This window comes from Nicotiana sylvestris, chromosome 11 (assembly GCF_000393655.2).
Source record: "Nicotiana sylvestris chromosome 11, ASM39365v2, whole genome shotgun sequence".
NCBI classification, from domain to species: Eukaryota; Viridiplantae; Streptophyta; class Magnoliopsida; order Solanales; family Solanaceae; genus Nicotiana; species Nicotiana sylvestris.
In genome coordinates, this window is record NC_091067.1 from 115,126,087 (window position 1) to 115,148,626 (window position 22,540).

The 22,540-nt window shown below is 32.9% G+C and overlaps 3 protein-coding genes across 3 annotated transcripts; 2 read left to right on the top strand and 1 right to left on the bottom strand.

The window, feature by feature from the left end:
* Nucleotides 1-3,187: 3,187 nt before the first annotated feature.
* Nucleotides 3,188-3,766, top strand: LOC138881524 (uncharacterized mitochondrial protein AtMg00310-like). Its single transcript, XM_070161758.1, has one exon. It carries the CDS (start codon nt 3,188-3,190, stop codon nt 3,764-3,766), a length of 579 nt encoding a protein of 192 aa, XP_070017859.1.
* A 39-nt stretch (nt 3,767-3,805) lies between these two features.
* Nucleotides 3,806-4,669, top strand: LOC138881525 (uncharacterized). Its single transcript, XM_070161759.1, has 2 exons — nt 3,806-4,001; nt 4,389-4,669. Exons 1-2 carry the CDS (start codon nt 3,806-3,808, stop codon nt 4,667-4,669), a joined length of 477 nt encoding a protein of 158 aa, XP_070017860.1.
* Nucleotides 4,670-11,056: 6,387 nt separating this feature from the next.
* LOC104244505 (axial regulator YABBY 5-like) lies at nt 11,057-17,513 on the bottom strand. The gene is made up of 6 exons (XM_009799976.2): nt 17,091-17,513; nt 15,151-15,270; nt 14,399-14,531; nt 12,712-12,760; nt 12,450-12,525; nt 11,057-11,424 (listed from the first exon to the last, which is right to left on the bottom strand). Exons 1-6 carry the CDS (start codon nt 17,169-17,171, stop codon nt 11,311-11,313), a joined length of 573 nt encoding a protein of 190 aa, XP_009798278.1. The 5' UTR covers nt 17,172-17,513; the 3' UTR covers nt 11,057-11,310.
* Between the last annotated feature and the right edge of the window lie 5,027 nt (nt 17,514-22,540).

The window sequence follows — 22,540 nt, forward strand, 5'->3', positions numbered from 1 at the left end:
CTTGTGTACAAAGAGAGAAGGATATAAGATCAGGCAATCTTAAAAGTGACCAGTTTGGGACATGGTTACGAGCGGAGAATCATTTACTAGCTTCAGATAATCAGCGCCGTCAAGGTGTAAATACTAATAACGATGGGCATACTAGGGTGAAAAATCATAACTTTACACTGGTTGAAGGAAAAGGAGTTGCAGGAAGTCATAAAAGTCTGCTAAATTTGACAAAGGATACTATCTCGGTTGAAATGCAGTCTGGCGTAAGAAAAGAGGATCTTCAGGGTGACCAAAGGCAGCCCATGGAAGCAACAAATTATAGATCTAGAGAGAAGGAGAGTGCAGAAGTTTGGAATAACACTGGGGTTGGAACATCTGATGGTATTAAAACTACCTCAATGTGAGGTTTGAATATTGGCTTGGAGAAGAAAGATGTGCAGAAGTAGATGCCAGTGGATGAAAATATGTTGAATGACGCAATAGAGCTACAACAAAACGTATTGCAAGTTGCCTCACAAATGCAGGATACTAGCAACCAAAAAATGAAGGAATTGCAAGATAACATAGACAATGTATGTTCAGATCCTTTATTGAGATCTCCTAAATTACAACTACATATAGTGAATAATTCTCAACTGCTCATAATTCCAAACTAAACTCTTTAACTGTTAGTGCTATTGCTAATAAGAATACAGGGGACATAAAGAGAAAATAATGGAAACGAAAGGCTATTTTTAAGGGTTGTTCTGATGATGTTAAGGAAAACAATTTGGTAGGTTTGAATGAAAATCATCTTATTGAGGTTGCTGTGATAGAGGAAAATATGCATAATGTGGGGGATAAAAGAAAAGAACAAACTAATTTTGATACTGAAACGGAAGTTAAAAAGCATAAACAAGTGGTGGAGCGGGAGGCCAGCCCTAAATGGCTTCCCTCCATGCAATGAAAGCTTGAGTGTGGAATTGTAGGGGCCTCGGGGGGGTCCTTAACAGTTCCGTTTTTGAAGGAGACAATGCGTCTCCACTCCCTAAATATGATTTTCTTAAGTAAAACAAAAAATAGAGATAGAATAGTGCAGAAAGTTGAGAGACAACTGGATATGGCACATGCTATTCCTGTGGAACCAATGGGTTTATCAGGTGGACTAGCCTTATTCTGGAATGACAACGTCCAGGTATGTCAATATCACACTTCTTCTTTTTGTGTTGAAACTTTGATACATGATATCTTATCTGATTGTAAATATTGGTGTATCTTTATATATCTAAGTATGGATAAAATTAATCGTCGATCTCAAATGCAAGAACTAATTAAAAAATCTTCATGCTGGGGCACCTTCTGGGTCTTAGCTGGTGATTTTAATGATATTCTTGATGATTCAGAAAAACAAGGAGGAAGAACTAGAGATTATTGGACCTTTAGAGACTTTAAAGATTTTATTTGGAACTTAGGTGCAATTGACTTGGGATACAAAGGAAGACCTTGGACCTGGTGGTGCTATCGGGAAAATGAGGGTATTATTCAGGAAAGGTTAGATAGGGTCTTAGTCTCCCCTAATTGGAAAATAAAGTTGAAGAGGCTAATTTAACTCATCTTGATACTCAGGATTCTGATCATTCCTTGTTAATTTTGTCTTCACATGCTGAACAAATTAAGAGGAAAAGACGTTTTTGCTTTGATAAAAGGTGGGTTGATCGTGAAGAGGTTTAGAATATTGTATCTGAAGCGTGGTCCGATGACTATATTGGGTTTGAGCAATCTCGAGTTAACTTTCAAATAAAGAAGTGTCGTAGATTCTTAGTGACTTGGGTAAGGGGAGGAAATGGTAATGCTAGAAAGAGAATTATTAGTATTAAGAAACAGATTACAGACCTTAGAAGTGATGCTAATAATTTTGATTGGAATAAACTTAGGTTGTTAAAATAGGAATTAAGCCAAGCTTATAAAGAAGAAGAGATTTTCTGGAAACAAAAGTCTAGAGTCTTATGGTTGCTGGATAGAGATAAAAATACGTCATATTTTCACATGGCAACCCTACAAAGAAGAAGAAAAAATATAACTAGGGGTTTTCAAATATCTGAAGGGAGCTGGGTGAGTGATCAAACTGAAATAGTTCAAGAAGTTGAGGCTTATTATGATACACTATTCTCTACATCTAACTCAACAAATTTCGAAAGTATTCTAAATCATGTCAATGTAACGATTAGTGACTCTATAAATCGAGAACTCATAAAAGATGTTAGTGAAGAGGAAGTCAAGAATGCGGTGTTCGATATGCATCCTCTTAAAGCGCCAGGTGTGGATGGAATGACTCCTTTATTTTTTCAAAGATATTGGAATATTATATCAAAGGATATTTATGAAGCTATTAATAGTTTCTTCACTACAGGATACCTAATTCCTTCGTGGAACCATACTTTAATCACTCTAGTACCTAAAGTTAAAAGCCCTACTTTGGTATCGTAATTTAGACCCATAAGTTTATGTTCTACTCTTTATAAAAATATAGCAAAACTTCTTGCTACGAGATTGAAAAATTATTTAACTAAGGTTATATCTCCGACTCAAGCAGCTTTCGTTGGACATAGACAAATAACCGATAATGTTATCTTAGCACATGAGTTTATGCATCTTCTAAAAAATAAACACAGAGGTTGAGAGAAATTTATGGCAATAAAATTGGATATGTCAAAAGCTTATGACAGAGTTGAATGGATATATATCCAAAAATTGCTTTTGCAAATAGGTTTTCATGCAAAATTTGTAGAATGGATTATGCAATGTATTTCTACCCCTACCTGTAGTTTTAATATAAATGGGGAGGTAGTTGGATCAGTTAGGCCGACTAGAGTAATACGACAACGAGATCCGCTATCACCTTATCTATTTTTAATATGTGCAGAAGGTTTCTCTACTTTATTGAAGATTTCTGAAACTCAAAATGAAATTCAAGGTCTAAAGTTAAATAGACATGGGCCGAGCTTAACTCACTTATTTTTCACAGATGACTCTTTTATATTCTATTCAGCTAACACTCACAATGCAGTCCATGTAGCTGAGATTCTAAGAAAGTATGAGCAAAGTTTCGGGGCAAGTGGTTGTTTTAGATAAATCAGCTATTTGTTTTAGTAGAAATGTAACGGAGGAGGAGAAAGTAGAGATATTTTCCTTATTTGGACAATAACAAAGAAATGAGATGGGTAAGTATTTAGGATTACCAGCTATCGTGGGACGCTCAAAGAAAAAGATGTTAGAGTTTTTTAAGGTTAGAGTCAAGACAAAAACAAAAATATGGAAGGGTAAATTTTTAAGTACAGTAGGGAAAGAAGTAATGCTTAAATTTGTACTTGCAGCAATCCCTACCTTTGCCTTGTCTTGCTTCCAACTCCATGATGGTCTGTGCAAGGAGATTGCATCTCTTTTTTCTAACTTTTGGTGGGGACAAACCGAGGATAAAAGGAAGATGTATTTTGAGAAATGGGAAAGATTATATGATTCTAAATCAAGAGGGGGCTTAGGATTTAGGGATTTAAAGGCTTTCAACATGGCTTTGTTAGCTAAACAAGCTTGGCGTATATTATCATACCTGAATTCGTTGTTAGCAAGAGTACTTAAAAGCAAATACTTTCCACACTCAACTTTCCTTGACGATTCTACATCATCTATTGGATCATGGATCTGGATAAGTATTTTGTGGGGAAGAGATCTATTAGTTAATGGACTAAGGTGGAGGATTTCTGATGGAAAAAATATAAATGTTTGGACTGATCCTTAGATTCCAAGAAATAATGGTTTTACTCCAAAAAGTATTCAAATGCAAAACAATTTAGATCTTAAGGTTGCCGGCTTAATTGACGAAGATATGCATACCTGGAAACTTCACAGGATAAGTACGACCTTTGAACCTGAAGATGTAGATGCAATTTTATCTATTCCAATATCCATCATAGGTATTAATGATAGATTACTGTGGCATCACTCAAAATCTGGAAACTATGAAGTTAAGTCAGGTTAGTATTTAACAAAGGGTTTGGCGGGTAAGACTATTAGGAATTCGGAAGCCCAGGCAAGTTGGCATTCTTTTCCTAAAAGCTTCTAGGATACTTTGTGAAACTTAGAAATTAAAAATAAACTTAAATATTTTCTAAGGAAGTGTGTGATTAACTCTTTGCCCGTAAATTGTGCCTTAACTAAAAGATCATAGAACCTGGATAAAACTTGTAAGATTTGTGGTCTTGAAAGTGAAGATATAGAACATATGCTCTTTAGATGTCCCCGATCTCAGCTTGCATGGAAACAAAATCCTATGAATTGGCTTGATATTGAAAACATAACTGATTTTTTTGTGTGGTGGTACAACTTGTTCTTAAATGCTAAGCATTTTCCTAAATCTACAGAATTATTATATTTGAGTGTTAATATTATGTGGCAAATTTGGAAAGGTAGGAATGCTTGGTGCTTTAATCAGGAAATGTTAGAGCCAACTGATATTGTTTCTAAAGCTCTTTTTGAGTATGAAGAATATAAAGATCTATTAACTAGTTGCCTCGCTGCACGACATTCAACTGGAAATGAGTTTGTGCCTATACTAACAAATTTTCAAGATGATGTTTTATTATTTACAGACGCAGGATTACGGTGTGATGATAGACATGCGAGTACTGGTGTTGGGCTTTGAATAGCCTTGGAAACTGCTTTATGCCCATGGATCCCCAATTCAGTATGTTGGGAAAACCATGAATGCTGAAGCGATTGCCATAAGAAAGGCACTTGAATGTGCTATTATTCTTGGATGGAAAAGTGTGAAGATTTATCTAATGCTAAGAATGTTGTTGATATGATCCAAAAACAGGTGGCTACTTCATGGGAGATAGAAGTATTGTGTGAAGACATTTGGAAACTATCAAGCATGTTTAATCACGTCGAGTTTCTTTATATTCCAAGGAAATTAAACAAAGTAGTTCATAGTTTAGCTAAATTTTCTATTTCTTTGTTGAAGGACATCTCCTGGGAGAAGTTTTTCCCAACTTAGATTGTCCAGGATGCAAAGAGTACATTTGAACTTTGTTGTTCGTTGATGCAGTAATATGAAGTCTTTATGTTGGAGGAAAAAAAAAGAACTTATGTGATATCATTGTTGAGCATCACGACTTTGATAATAGGATTTATGTAGTTTAAAAAGTTTATTTTTTTCATGTTTTAGCATTTCATGACACTTTATTTTTTATTTCATTATATATATAAAAACTAGCCTTAGGCACTGTCTAGTGGATTACTAAAAAAAAGTGAATTCAAAAATCATAATTTTTTAATAAATATTAAATTATTTTAATTATATTGAAAAGTAATTATAAATATTAAAGTATTTATATCTAAATACTTAAACCACAAAATGAGAAATGAAAAAGAAATAATAAAAAAAACAAAATATTGTTGGTGGAAGGAATCGAACCTTGCACCTCAAGGCCAAAACATACTTCACATATACATTTTAACCATTGCACCACCCAACACTCGATAACCTTTTAGTACATTAAATTCCCTTTATTGCTTTTCCTGTCCCATGTAGATTTCAACAACAAAGAAAGAGGAGGTTATAAAGAAATGGACATAGCGCATTTAATAGATGCGTTATACCTATTTTGTCTCTCCTTTTTTTATTATGGCCATAGTTTAATCACTTGAGTCTAATTACACAATATTTGGGTTCCGGACTCATCAAGAGGTGAGTCTGAAACCAAAAATGTTATCTTTTTTGACAAAAGTAACACTAATAAGTGTAAAAAAAAATAATTACCATTCTATATATAGCGCGGTTTAAAACCGCGTTATACTTTAATGGTGTTTTAGCCGTTAAAGTATAGCGCGGTTTAGAACCGCGCTATATATGTATAGCGCATGTATTAACTGCGTTATATATATAGGGCATGAAATCACCACAATATACATGAAACCACTGGGTGGCCTAACGGTTGAAAGACAGTTATGAATATGGTTTTGTCCTTGAGATACAAGGTTCGAATCCCTACACCAACATTCTTGTATTTTCCTATTTCTTTTTTATTTTTTCATTATTCATTATTTGGTTTAAGTGTTTAGATATAAATACTTTACTAGAGAAGCTTTTTATTATTTCTTTAAAAAATCAACCAATACTTTTAATAGTTGTTATTTTTGTTATACGTAAAACAAAATTATTTTTTCCTTTTATTTTCAAATTAGAATTATAAGTTTTATTTTATAGTTAAAATTTCCATAAGAAAATAACACACACACACACACACACACACACACACACACACATATATATATATATATATAAAGAGAGAGAGAGCGCTTAATCTATTGGTTGAATTATTTTATTTTTTGATATCTTTCTTTTTAAATTAATTAGCAAATATATATTATTCAATAGATAAGAAAAGAATACAATCCAAAAAATAGAAAAATATTTGGACATCTATATTATATTAAAAGGAGAATAGTAAAGCATGTGGTTAGTCAAGTGGCAAGCTAAAAAGATTTGTAATTTTTTATTTTGAATAGTCTAAAATATTTTGAATAATCAAATAAATTTTTTATCTTACCACTTGACTTGACTAATCAAATAGTCTAATTTTATCTTGCCCTATAATTACGGTATTGCTAATGTTTAAAGGCCTACTAAATGGTAATTACAAATAAGTATGATTAACTCTAGATTCAAAATATAAAATTTATTTTTTAGTTAAGAATTTTTATATATCAATCTGATAAAAATCAAGAATATTGCTTGGCATATAATATTACCCCTTATATGATAATATTTAAATTGTAAATACCTAATTATTTTTAGCTTGTCACTTGACTTAACCACATGTTTCACTGTTCTCCTTTTAATATAATATAGATGTCCAGATATTTTTCTATTTTTTAGATTGTATTCTTTTCTTATCTATTGAATAATTATATTTGCTAACTAATTTAGAAAGAAAGATATCAAAAAATAAAATAATTCAACCAATAGATTAAGCTATATATATATATATATAAAATGATTCAACCAATAGATTAAGCTATATATATATATTCTCTTATGGAAATTTTAACTATAAAATAAAACTTATAATTCTAATTTGAAAATAAAAGGAAAAAAATAATTTTGTTTTACGTATAACAGAAAATAACAACTATTAAAAATATTGGTTGATTTTTTAAAGAATTAATAAAAGGCTTCTCTATTAAAGTATTTTTATCTAAACACTTAAACCAAATAATGACAAAATAAAAAAGAAATAGGAAAATACAAAAATGTTGGTGTAGGGATTCGAACCTTGTACCTCAAAGGCAAAACCATCTTTATAACTACCCTTCAATCATTGGGCCGCCCAATGGTTTCATATATAATGTGGTGATTTCATACATTATATATATAATGCAGTTAATACATGCGGTATACATATATAATGTGATCTTAAACCGCGTTATATATAGAATGGTAACTTCTTCTTTTTTTACACTTATTAATATTATTTTTGTCCAAAAACACAACATTTTGGTTACGGACGGCATCAAGAGTGGCTCGTAGTCATAAGAGAGGTGGCCTACACCTTTCGGCTCGTGTCTGTGTAAGGGGTACACACAGCCTTATTGCTGCAGCTTTCGGAGAGCCAACTGTTTGGGTTCTGTGTTTTGACAAGACAGACTAGTGCTGAGTGCTGAGTGCTGACTACTCTCAATGCCTGACCATAAAAAAATGTGCAGCCAGTAAATATAAGCAAAGCCAAGTGTTAGCCAGATGGGCACATATCATTGAGAGCCAAATATATAAGGTTGGCGTAACAGTTCCATCCACTAACTTCCAAAAAACCAACTACATGATTTGACATATCAGATTCTGCAAGCTTAATGCTCCTCACCTACACAAAACACTAGACAGGCATCAACTTGATTCAATCCCCCTCTCCCCGAAAAAATAAAGACTAAAAAGAAACAGCAAAGTATCCCTTAATAGTCAAACTGAATCAAAAGCTAAGATGTTGATTATTAATTTAGAAAGAGGAATATATGAGTTTTTATTTTTTTATTCGGTTTTCGGTACCTGTACAAAATCCGGCTAGATTTGAATTCGTAACGGAAAATCTTGCATTGGGTTAAACTGCTCCCTAACAATGAATTCAATACTATTTATATCTGATGTTCCAATCTATGTACTAGAATTCTGATTATGATAATCCAATTACTTATTTTTTGTTATGAATTCAGACATGAACTTTTTAAGTTTTTCAAATAAAATTTATATATTTAAAAATTCATAAAAATTACTATAAACAACAAAGATAATTATTAAAATCTTTCAAAGTTAAAGCAAAATCTTTTTGACCCTCCAAATATAATATATGTTAGTAAGGAAAATATTTAGAAAATTTTAAACATATTCAGAAATCTTATTGCACTATTATGAATTCGTTAATTTTCCTAGGACAAACCTAAACGCAAGTAATATCCTTGATGTTTTTTAGCAATCAGAATATTAACTTTAAAGGGCTCTAAAGAAAGAAAGTTTAATTTAATTTGAAACGAGAAGAATAAATAAATAAATACTACTAAAACGAGAATATGCATTTTTTCCTTAAATTTTTTATTACTAGTATGTGACCTTTGATAAAGAATCTAAAGAACAAATAAAGGTGGTTGCAGGATGATGAATGTGTCCACCCGACAGAAGTCAATAGACAATTTCTAGTTACGTAGTCATTTCATTTGTTGAAAAGCCCCCACAAAAGAAAAAATATACTCACTACTATATATACTGGTAATAAATTCCTTTCAGCCATTAATAAATAACATATACTAATTAATATTCAGTGCTGTATCAAGGGTTATTTGATGACTACATTAAGGCATGCATATGGCACATCGAAATATTGCAGCTTAGCTTCTTTTTCATATTACTTCATTGCTGGACTTTGGTCTAGTTTTAATTTCTTCATTAAACATTACCTATTTGGAGCCATATCGTAATTCCTCCCTAAACCATAGAGAAAAGAAGAGGTCTTTTTTTCCCCCCCACTGGTCAAGTGATTTATTAAGATCTTGTAGATTGTAGTTCCTTATGGTTTTTTTATGTGAAGGTATTTGTTCGAACATAAAATTTAATAAATTAAAAATAAAATTTTAAAACTTATAATGTTAAAATAATATTATAAATAAGTTTGGAATCTCCTCCCGTAGATAATACTGACTCTCCATCATAATTCCGCTTTTTTTAAATACTATAAAATTCTATGTTTAGATTAATAAAAAGGAAATTGAAGAGAAAGGGAGGGAAGGAATATGCTTCAGCAGTAAATTTGAGGAGAATGTTGGGAAATACTATATAGCAGTAGCGTGCGTGATAAATGCTGGCAACAAACAAATCAAGAAAAACTTTCGTTTAAAGCTGCTATAGTTTTGTTTATGTTGGGTTTTTATATATTTGGCAGTGGCATTAAATTCGGTGAAATAGAGGTCTCAGTTTTTTGATTTGTTTATTTTCTGTCTTCTTCTCTCTCGCAATGACAAATGAACATGACTTGAACTGTTACTATCACATCACATGCTCTCTCTCTGTGTGCTCACTTTCATGCATACACAGCCATCTCTGTGTCATTTCAAAATGTAATATTTATTGAAATTTGATGATATTTTCCATATATATCCGAGCTCTGTATTTTAATTAATGAGTTTAATTGAACCCATAGTTTGTTAGCTACATCAACCTGTGGGAACACATGACTAGTGTTAGATGTTTGTCATAATTTTCTTACCATATTTGGTTTTTTTATTTGTTGAAAGAAAGGACAACATGTTTACCTTAATTAAGTTTTCCTTATTGTAAAAGGAAATTATAAATCTCCCATATCTGGCTAGTCTCTTTTCTTGTAGGAAAATGTTTGGAGTTCTATAAATTAAAGATTTGTCCTTCTCATTCAGTAGCATCCACAATGTAGCCATATAGGGTTTGAAAGTCGTATTTAGGAAGAGAACTTTACGGGACAAGTGTTAGTGTGCTACTTGTGTTTGCCTCTTTGTGAGGTTGTTCTCTCGATATTTTGTAATCTCTTTTACTACAATGGATTGCTCATCTCCGTCGTGGATGTAGCTCAATTGACCGAACCATGTTATATGTTTGTGTCTCTTTTGGTATATTTCTCTTTTGTTGTCTGATTTTTTGTCATTCAAGGTTTGTGTTACTAGCTTTCGCATGACACCTGACTTTTTCTGTTCCAACAACTAGTGGTGTCTTAACTAGCTGCTATGCTCTTCTCCATACTTCAATTTTTCATCTGTTTTATTTTAATGGCGGTATTTATTTCACTAGGCATGAAGTTTAAAAAATAACTTTTACCAAAAATACCATTAGAACTTGTGGTCCGTAGCGGATTTAAGATTTCAAAGTCATGAGTACTTATTGAAAAGAGTCCAAAAAGAAGACGGTAAAAGAATTTAGCTATATATATGGGGTGCTTAGTCAGTACTTATCTAAATTCTTTTGTTAATTGCATAGGTAAATATACTAAATTTGGGTGAAGACCATGGGTACTTGAGCACCCACACCTCTCCATGTAGATCTGCCATTGTTTGTGGACGTTATAAATCGAAATTTTTATGGTGATAATATAAGAATAAATGAGAGTTTGAAGTTAAAGAATTCTTAAATATAAAATAATATCAATTTTTTTGGATAAGACTAAAAATTAAAGAGTGCCATATATTTTTGGAGTAAACATGTTTGGTTGGTACATATATTACTCTACCACTCTATAAATGGAGGCTCGATAAGTGTCTTGACTTCATCAAATTGTTTTCAAAGAAATTGAGTACTTGCACGTATGACTATGAATACTGCAAACAGGCGTAAACATGTTTGGTCATGATATGTCACGCAAAATATATTTAGAGCTAACTTGACTTCAGGTTACTTATTTGAAGTATTAGCCCCACTTACTTGATTAGGCTATCTGTTTACTCAGAAATTTCATCCGTTTGTGCATCAAATGAGTCATAACCAAATTGGCAATGGCGTCCACACCCAAATTGATACTTATAGAAAGTCACAAGAGCAAGCGTATGTTATTGGAGTAAACATTGAATGTAGCTAGTTAGGATACATAATATTTAGCCACAAACAAAGAACCCTACGGCCCTGAAAAGGGAACACACCGAAAAAGGCAAACAAAATCAAAGATACCACAGGAAAGTAAACTGTATGCGCCATTTGGAGAGACTTTTACAACTTGAAAACAATATTTAGAAATATATATATATATGTTTAAGTTTTGGTATCAAGTTTTGATCTTAGTAAAGACCAAGAGATTTATGAGGACTCTCTCCTGCAACTGCATGGTCCAATTTGGCTTGCTTGTTGCTCTCCAGCTTGAGTCCAAAGTGGATATGAGGGAAATGTGCCCACTGCAAAAGGTAGCAAATACCAAAAGATATAGCTTCAGGTTTCTCTTTTCTGTTTAGTGACCATTCCTGTTTGTCCCTACCATGCATTTTCTTGTGGACAGCTTAAAAACCCCACATGTAACAGGTTATTTTCATTTCACCATATTGTTTTATTACTTGTCTTTTTGAAGAAACAAATAAATCATTAAAATCACCAAAGACCACCTTTATGCATTCATTTTTCTTCATTTTATAGTAACTAATAAATTTCATAAGCTCACTAAAACTCAGAATTAATAAAGCTAAAACAAAGAAAGTTGTCCTCATACTTTCTTATTCAATTTATGGCATGTCCTAAAATGGAATCTTAGTCATAGTCATCTAAGAAGAGTATAGGATTTGCACTTTTATCAAACTTATTTCATGTTTTCATTTGCTTAGATTCCAATAATGAGTACCATAACATGACCTGGCAATGACTTATAGAGGATTTTAAGGAGTTCTTGCCCTTCTCCACAAAAGAATTTGAACATCCAATCCAAAACTTTAAGGCAATGGGTGAAATAGTGGAGGACTATTATAAACCCTTTTTGGAACCCTTACACAACGAATAAGGGGACAAGTGTAGACATTCTCTGACAATCCGAACATTAACAAAGCACTTAATTAAAGAAAGTGAAATAAGGAAGAAATTAAGTAAATTGATTAGATATTGGCATAGACGAGAGAGCTAGTGGTAGGTTTTACATTGTTGAGGATGAAATTCAGTTTTTCTTTTGAGAGATATGTGCATGGTGTTATGGTCTATGTATTCTTGGGTTTTACTTTTTATTTTTTCCGCCCTTATTGGTATGTTTGTATAAACTTTAAAAAATACCCTATATTCTTCCTTCTTTCATTCCCTCTAACTCGTTCAAACTAATCAGATAATCCACAAAGGAAAAGTTGTTTAAAACAATATATATATATACAATTTCCAATTCTCATTCTATAAAAATTTTAACATTGTTTTGCATTTTTTTCTTTTTAGGGCAGGCAGGACTTACATTTTTGGCAGCTGTGCTAAAAGCTTGCCGGTGACTAATATCAGGATTGCTTGCCTTTATCCTTTGGATCTCTTCCCTACACATTAAAACGCAACACATATATTACATGCATTAACACGATAAACTCTTAACATCTACTGAATTTTATGGTAAAATATGGTCTTGAATTACTCGATCTTGAGTTGTTTATTATTTTTCCTTTGCCTTTTTAGATTCAGATTTATCTCGAAAACACAGCAACAATGTAAAAAATCAAATTTACTTGATGAATCGGTTGTAAGCAGAAGGAACACGTTGTCTTTTCTCCGGCGCTGCATGGTTTTAGATAGGAAAAAAAAAATGGAGTTAGACATATTTCCTAACAAAATTAAGAAAGTAATGCCTTCATGTCATTATTATAAGGAAAATTTCGACCATCGCTTGCAGTATGCAAATCAGAAATCCCAAAATTTGTGCACTTTATTGAGGTTATTTTGTAATTGACCCGTTTAAACGGAAAGTGAGGATCACATAGCCGACGCCCGACCCAACTCACTACTAAAAAACATAAATTTTCGACGGACAAATTCTGTATCTAAATAGCAAAATTCGTCGCTAATCCTATTTAGCGACGGATAAACAACAGATTATCAAGAAATTTTGTTAGCGACAGATAAAAACGAAGTTCGTAGCTAATTATAGTTTTTTTTTTATATAGTGACTTGCTTGGGATGGGCGCAAATGTTGTTATATTCCGATTTTCGTGAGCTATGACATTTTTGTTGAACTTGAACTTGAGAAACCTATGGTAGTACGTATTGCTAGTAAAATTTCAGATATGTACTTATTTAGTGTACTAATTTTCACAACTTTTGAACTCTATCAAGTAGTACCTACACCTCAAAAGTTGAGAATTCTTAAGCCCCCTAACCATAATTTTTTCTCATATTAAACTCAGAAGTCTATATATATATGTTGAAGCCCCCTACATATTCTCATATTTTATCAAATTCAGAAGATTTATAGAGCAAAATCAAAATCTCACACTGAGAGAACAATTGTATATTTTGTTGGATCATGTACATCCACTTGGTATGTGTGTATATATGTATATATATATTCAAAAAATATAAATGTTTAGGGGTCGTTTAGTTCCCTAGTATTTATGCATACAGAAATTAAAATGTGCAGGAATTGTTCATGTGATAATATGGACATCGCATGTATAGTAGCACCTCACTAACCTAATCAAGAAAAGACCTTTAGTAAAAAGAGATGCTAGGGCTCCAGAAATACTTAACCTATGTTTCAAGATTCTGGTGCTATTGGTGAGTTGGATACAAGTGTAATGTCAACATCAAACTTCAGATGTCATAAGTGAAGCTGGAAATTTCATTGGAGTCTGACAAATCACTCTCATTTGGTTAAAGAGATAGATACCTTCTTCATTGGACTTCTTATCGTTTATCTTGCATAGGTGGTGCTCTTAGCTTGTACCACTTTTTTCAAACAATGGTTTTGGGCCCCTACTGTAAGGGTGAATTTATACATTATTTTACCTCAAGTCTCACTTTTCTATTTTTTACTATGCTCTTTGAAATTTTTATAATAGGAGGTTGTGAGACTCGAGCTCAAAGTTGTCTTCTCTAATAATCTCAATTAAAAGTTTACTTACTTTATCAGAGAGAGTTTGCTTTTATTTATTTAATTATATTTTCAACAAAGACAATATAAATTTTTTATTATACTATGAATGTATTTACCTGCAGCAAGTAATCCATCTTATTTTCTAAGTTATTAGTGTTAGTATTTATTATGGAATATTATCTATAGTTATCTTTTAAGTGATTTGACAATATAAATTTCGTTTATATTGTCAATGTTTAGAAGCTAAAACATTTTAATAACAAGTCAAATATGTACATAAACATGTAGCGATTTATTGAGAGAGAGAAAGAGAGAGTACTCACGGCGAATTGGAGTGATTCGAGGTTCATTTTGAGGAGAATAATCAATGGCAGAAAATCTGTTGAACTTGGAAGAAGATGATGACCCGCAGGCTTTACTGCCATTTTCAACATTTGACTGTTGTCTTTGCTGCTTCTGTCAGATAAAAAAAGAAAAAAAAACATATGATCATTATAAAACACTTTCCTCCCCCACCAACTAAAAGTGATGAAATAATGCATCCCTAAATATTTGTGGAATTAGCCAAAACTGAAATGTTGAAGATTGACCTATATAAGAGTAGTACTTTAAAACGTAAATTATATACATCGAAAGCGTAAATATTTTTAGAAAAGTAAATTCCGATGATTCCATTTATTAATTAAGATATTATGTATTCCTCCAAGAAACTATCTGAACCAAAAGGGTGGAAGAAGTACTGGAAAATGGAGGATACTAAGTGCTATTTTTTTTTTAAACGAACAAATCAAAGTGGAAGAAAATAATGTGAATGAGCTAAAGAAAGAGTAATTAACTAGGAGAAAGGTAAATTGGGTTCTCTAAATATTTGAATATGTGTTAACTAAATGGGAGTAGTATTTTTCACTTTCTTGTTTGACTACAAAAGGAAATAAACCAAAAAGGACACATAACCAAAAGATTTCTTGTTAATTAATTTAGTTTGTTTCAAAAGATTTCTTTTTGAAACAAACTAAATTAAAAAGAAAATTAGAGTGAACATGAAATATTGTACTCCACTAATATATTTAGTTACCTGTGGATCTTGAAGGGGGAGAGGCTGAAGTGAAGATTGCATACTAACAGAAAGCAAATTAGAGCAGTGCCCACATCTTACTGTCACAATGGCAAATATGTTGCTGCATGGAACGCTAACCTGACAACACAATGGAACAAATGTTTTACGTATTAAATTCTTGGCATGGTCTATAATTAACAGTTCCAATGAACTTGCTAGCTAGTAGTAATGTATCATGTCTGCAAAAGATGATCCTCCTCTAAGGACTAATAAGTTTACCATTTGCAATAAAACTATATATAGACTGCTTTCTAGTTTGCGTTTGAGGATGTGTGTACGTTATTGACACATTGTGGCCAAATGTTAGGTAGAGGTTGACAAATTTGGGGTAGAGGGATTGTATAGTTTTATTTAAGGGAGGGGTTTGATTGAACCCAATTTTTTATTAATTTAGACCAGTGTGAAAATTCTTAAAATTAGTATAAATATTGGAGTATGTTTTAAACTCATATTTTCAAGGAACCCAAAACCTTGAACTCATCATTTTATCTCTAATTCGCCTTTATACTTACAATAAGAAGGAAGAAGGGAAGCATTAAAGGATGAAGTAGGAGGAGGAAGACACAATTTTTGTATTTGCACATAGTGACAAGCTTCCTCTATGGGATGGAGTTTGTTAGTATAGTTTTTTCACATTGCAAAAATCAAACATCAGTTTTCTCCATCTTCCTCTTTTCTCTCTTTAATCCCTTTTCTTTTGTTGCTTCTGACTTTTTTCTGACCATTGCTCCGTCACTAGAAAAGTGAGAAAAAGAGAGAGAAATAGGAAAATGACATGACTAGAACAGAAATCACAGTCCATTACAAGGATCATCAAAATTTCTAAATAAAAGTACAAAGAAACTAAATATGATACATGAAGTAGAGGATGCAAAACCAAGATCAAACTATATCATCTATTCTTATTTAAACTCTTTCAAATAAAAAACTACAATTCTATTTATGCATCCAAAGATTATTAGTTTTTTATTTTAAGGATTAATGCTATTAGACAGGAGGAAGAAGAGTAACAAAACAATAATTGCTTGAAGCATGAGAACAATAGAAACAAAAATGCTATCCCAAGAATTAGGAAAAATAAAAAATAAAAATTTTAAAAATATCTTGAGTTGTTCATCCAGTGGGCAAATGCGTGGAAATGTGTGAACAGAAAACCCCACCATCTTTTTTTTCTTTCATTTGCAGGGAAGAGATATAATGGCATCAAAATTACTAGTACAATTATTTGTGATCAGTGCAGAAGTACAAATCAGATGTGTGAATTTTTGGAGAAGAAAAACAATAATTTGCAAATTAAAATGAAAATTACGACTTTCTTTTTTCTCCTACCGACTTGTTGGATTCATTATCCAGGTTTTTAATAGCGTACTGGATCACAATTCTTCTTCTTTTTTTCTCCGAATTCCCATTTGAAGTTCAATTTTCAAGATTTTTCAGACAAATGAAGACTCCTAACAAACAAAACTACAAATGAAGACTCCTAGCAAACAAAACTACTTTTATTTTTTCTCTCCCAAGTGAAATCTAGTAAAAATTAACATAAAATATTGAGCAATAATTACAACATACTCGAGTAAAATTCTCTTCAACCATATACATCTTTAATTAGCCCTGTAATTCAAAAGAAGAGACTTCATTTCATTTAAGTTGAGTTTTAGCAAGATTTACTTCACTTCAAAACCCAAAAAAGACATATCCTCTTTCAAAAACATGTTTTTTTTTTTTTAAATCTATGCCCATAATCATCCCATATGAGCTTAAAATGAAGTGCTCCTTGTCGTCTTTGATCTCGTATTTAACATGCATGGTAAAAACAACTTCAAGATTTTAAAAGCTTTGTAATTAAGGGAACAAAATCAAATTGAAAGAAGTTAGATGAATTATAGAAGTAGTATTACCGCAAGAATGGTGTTGCAAAAGTTGCAGTGCACGTAACAAACACGTTCCGATGAAATCGAAGATGTCATGTCGAGTGACATTATAGTTATTTAATTTTTTAGGTTTTTGGCCGAGAATCTCGGATGGATCAAAGTGTTAAACAAGCTAATCTTTCAGTAAACCAAGAGAAAGAAAGAAGCTCGAGAAGAAGAAGAAGAGAAAGCTATATCCTAATCAAGAAACATGAATATATGCAGCGAAGTCATAGAATTGAAGGGTGAAAGACAAAAAGATGCTCTAAGCAGAAAAATATATAAAGCATAAAGGGAAGAAAAAGCCTACTCAAGAGGTAAAGATAATATTTGGTTCAATTAGAGAGAAAGAAAGAAAAGGAAGAAAGGGTACAAAAGAAACACACAGAGAGATGAGCGGATGGATGGGATGGGAGTGGTCTGGTCGGTATTTGGGCAAAGGTGGATGATTTGGGGGGGGGGGGGTTGAGGGGGGTGGGTGGGTTAAAGAGAAGTGAGTGAGAGAAGTGGGTGTACGGATTGGTATAGTAATGTTAAGAGTGCTACAGTGGTATAAGAGAAAAATATCTATTAAGAGTAGGGTTCTGGATTTGAAATTTTACAAGTTCTGAACTTAGTAATTAAATTCATAGTTCGACTTGGTTATTCGGTATATATATATAATTTTTTTTAAATATAAATATAGGATCTACACAAAGTTACTTAATTCATCCAAACTCGTTGCTAATATTGTAGCTCTGCCTCTATTTATTCGGACCAATGTTTGCATTGAACTAGATAAATACTTTAGTTAAGAATCATAAATTAAAGCAAGAATATATATATCACTATGGTTAAGTGATAAAAATTTATTTTAGACACATTTTGTATTCATTGATATGATACAAATATCGACTTGTGATACATAATATTCATTCCGTTTCAATTTATGTGAACATATTTTCTTTTTATTTTGTGCAAAAAAAATGATCATCCCTTTTTATATTTGAAAACAATTTATCTTTATACAATGATTTATAGCTAAATAAATTAATTATATGAGCCCCATTTTGTATTATTTTGCACTACAAGTTCAAAAATATTTTTTTCTTTCCCTCTTAAACTACAGTCAAGTACTTAAATTGAAACGTGGGGATATTTTTATCATGTAATATATGTAAACGTAAATGCAGTAATTAGGTAAATGGGAAGAAGCCAAACACGCCTCACTTACGGTATATAACCAAAAGAAGAAACAAGGTTTATCCTTTTTATATTCCACCAAAACAATTTTGTTGGAGATTGGAGTATATCACTCACTTGGGAAGCTTACATATATTCCATATCCTTCGAGATATAATCGATAAAATTAGGACGATATTGAGCTCGCATACATTCCATCAATAAGTTACACCGTAATTCATGATGTAAGTGACAAACTGCCTGCTGCATCCTTAGCATTATTTGTTTTAGAATTAAAAGGCATATAAAAAGAGTTCACTTATTTACTGAAGACAGATTAATGTGGTCAAAGATTAAATAACTAACAAGATCGGATTATTCAAATTACTCTCTTATTAATATATATTTTAAAGGGCTTGTAAAAGCTTATCGGTCAAAATCTATCTTTAGAATATTTAAATCAAGATAGTACTAGGGGAAGAGTTCCCAAATCGCCGTTTGGCGAAATGGCTCAAGAAGCGGCGAAGTCCGTCGTCGAAGAGTCAATAAGGGACGGAGTCAAGGAGTTAACAAGGGGTCGAAGCCGAGGTGGATTATCTTTGACGGAGTAATAACAGCCAGTTTCTAGATAGAATATTATAGAGAATATTCTAGCACTTGTACTATTAGGGTTTTTTAGGAGCATGTTCCCTACAAATAGAAAAAGACATTATAATAGGGGATATGTGATATTCATTTGTAAAAAATACACGTTGACTCGAGAAAGAGAATCGGATTTCATTTGCTAAGATACAAACATCAAATTATTGTTAGTTAAGATTAACCCCTTATTTGTATAAATTTAATTATTTGAATAAAGATCTGTAATTTTTGGTCAAACAATCGTGACAACTAAATGAGAACACGAAGGTATTAAAGTTCGAACTCATTTGTCACCTAAAATGAATGTGTATAAATGTGCAAGTGTTTAGTGTAATTTGCTCAATATAATTGTACACACGATGTATAATAGGGGAATTGTGGCTTATAGAGAAAGGGAAATAGTTGGGATGGATTTTAAAAGATGGAGCTAAATGGGAGGTGAATTTTGGTGTTATGATTGAAAGAGTGAGTAGGTGGGAGTCATCTGGATATTAAGTGACCTTTCCTTTGGCTTTATGTTGAAGCGGACGAGGGGGGCGAGACTCCAGAGAGAGAGAGAGATTAATGCTTTGGAATGTTTTAGAAATTAGGGAAAGAGAGACTCTGAGCAAGAAAGTCATTTCTCTATCTACTCTATTCAACAAAGATCGTGATCTTGAAGTAAGAACAATGGTGGCCTAGCTGCTGCCACAGTACTTTTGTCCACACTTGCTTATGGTAAAATTTATCCACGCTCAATATTAGTTTCTCCGTATCATATTATATGTCATGAATCTCTTGTACATGCTTCTTAAAAAAATTAATTAGGATGAAATTTTGACTACTTTACCCTTATTCATGTCTTAATATTTAACCTTTCTTCGTTGGTAATTGAACAAAGTTATCTGTAATTGAGGTGTTTGTAGTATTCAAGGATAATTATTACTAAGGGTAAAAAAAAAAGAAAAAAAATAATCAATTTTGTCTTGAACTTCTAAAGTGACAAATAATTTGAGACAACTGTTTTTAGTAATCACAACTGATAATATGAGACGGAGGGAGTGCTTGATTTTTTATATTACTTGATGTTCCTTCTACTTTGATTTTTTAGCATGCCTTATATAGTACTTTTAAATTATGTTCATTTTTATTATGACTTATTAATTGGTAATATTTATGCGCTTTTATTATCTTTATTATTGAATATTTTAGTACAATGCTATGACTCATCTCATATTATTGTGTTATTTTTTTGAAAAATATATCATATAGTTGTATCCTACTAGGACTAAATAACTGTCACGACCCAAGTTCTCTCTCCGTGGGCCGTCGTGACGGCACCTAGTTTCTACGACTAGGTAAGCCTAACATTTACGGAAAAATAAAATGAAAACATAAAGCTAACAACTAACAGGTAAATTTTTAACAAGAAATCATGTCGCTCGGTACATATAATAACCACTCTTGAAATGTACATAAACTCTCCCAAAATCTGGAATATCACAAGTCACAAGCTATAGAAAGAAAATAATATTTCTACACTCCAGAATCTATCCAAAAAAACAACAAGAAACACAAGAATTGCTTGACACGGGGAAGAGTAGATAGGGACTCCGAGGTCTGCGGACGTGACAGATATATCTTGAAATCTCTATAATTGGCTCGTCTCGCTGATAACACGGCTGGAAAACGGTACCTAGATCTGCACACGAAAAATATCTGTAGGAAAGAGCATGAATGCACCACAATGGTACCAGTAAGTGCCAAGCCTAACCTCGATCGAGTAATGATGGGATTAGGTTAGGGCCCTACTGGTATAAATATAATGAAATAAGACAAAATGAAATATCACAGTCAAAATAAATACAGAAATCTAGCGAAAATAGAATCATAGAAAGACAACGGATCAGAGCACAGAGATAAAAATATAGGATCTCCCGAGATAACGTCTCGTAGTCCCAAACGTAAATGTGCATGGGGGATCTCCCGGAATACCGTTCGGTTGTCCCACAGTAAATATGCAGAACTGGGGAATCTCCCGGGATACCGTTCCGTAGTCGCGAAGTAAATATGCAGTACAGGGGGATCTCTCGAAATACCGTTTTGTAGTTGTAAAGTAAATATGCAGCTCAACCAATAGAAATAACAGATACATCAAGAAAACCTACAATATCGACTAAGTTCAAGTCAAGGAGATCATGTAATTTCACTAAACATGCTACACAGAGTTCAGATAGGCAGTTAAAACACGTAGGCATGCTAAGCTAAGCTAATCAGGATAGTTACATATGCTAGTGTAGTTCAAATAAGGAGAAACAAGTTATGAGTTAATGAAAAACGGAATTTCACAACAAATAGCCCGTATACGCACTTGTCACCTCACGTACACGACACTCATTAATCAAAGCAGTACCAAATCCTAAGGGGAGTTCCCCCACACAAGGTTAGGCAAGCCACTTACCTCAAACCAAGATCAATCAATCCATAACAATGCTCTTTCCACGAGTATCCGATTCCGAACCAATTACGTACATAACATAAATATAACTACAAGAAACTAATCTAGCTAATGAAATCAAAGCTAATGCAAGAAATTGGAAAATCGCCCAAAAAGCCTCCCCGGGCCCATGTCTCGGAATCGAGTAAAAGTCATAAAATATGAGCACCCATTCGGTTACCAGTTCACTCGTACCAAATTATTCAAATCCGATGTAAAAATCCCAATCAAAACTCAAAATCTTAGTTGAAGAACTTTTTTCCATTTTTTCCCTATATTTTTCACCCCAAATCCGAATTTAAATGATAAAATTAATGATAGATTAGTAGAATATAACCATAATCAATTTAAGAATCATTACCCAATTGATATATCTGAAAATCCCTCAAATCTCGTCCAAATCCGAGCTTCCAAACTCAAGTTTTGATAAAAATAGCGAAACCCTCATTTTTGAAATATTTAAGTACTGCATAGTGATTCCTTTTTCGCGAACGCGGGAAGTCCCTCGCGTTCGCGAAGCACAACTTGCCTTGGCTCAGAATTTCTTCATCGCGAACGCAAAGGCTACTTAGCTCAACCCTACACGAACGCGGGACCAACATCACGAACGCGTAGGCATAAGGGCCTAGGGACCTAGCTGGCCATTCCTTCTACGTGAACGCGAGATCTATATCGCGAACGCTTAGGCTAACCTTCCCAGTGCTTCGCGAACACGGGACTCCTTCGTGAACGCGAAGCACAAAATCTCACCTGTCACAAAGTCTCTTCGCGAACGCGAGTCTCCTCTCACAAACGCAATGAAGAATGGTCTGCAACAAAATACCAGAAAATTTGCCAACTTCCAAAGTCCAAAAATGATCCATTAAGCACCCGAAATTCACCCGAGGCCCAGGGGACCTCAACAAAACATACCAATCAATTCCAAAACACCATACGAACTTAGTCGAGCCCTCAAATTACATCAAACAACACTAAATTCACGGATCACCCTCCTGTTCAAACTTAAAGAACTTGAAACTTTAAATTTCTACAACTGATGTCGGAACCTATCAAACCACGTCCGAATAACCTCAAATTTTGCACACAAGTTTTAATCAACATTATGGACCTACTCCAACTCTCGAAATAGGAATTCGACCGTGATATCAAAAATTCACTA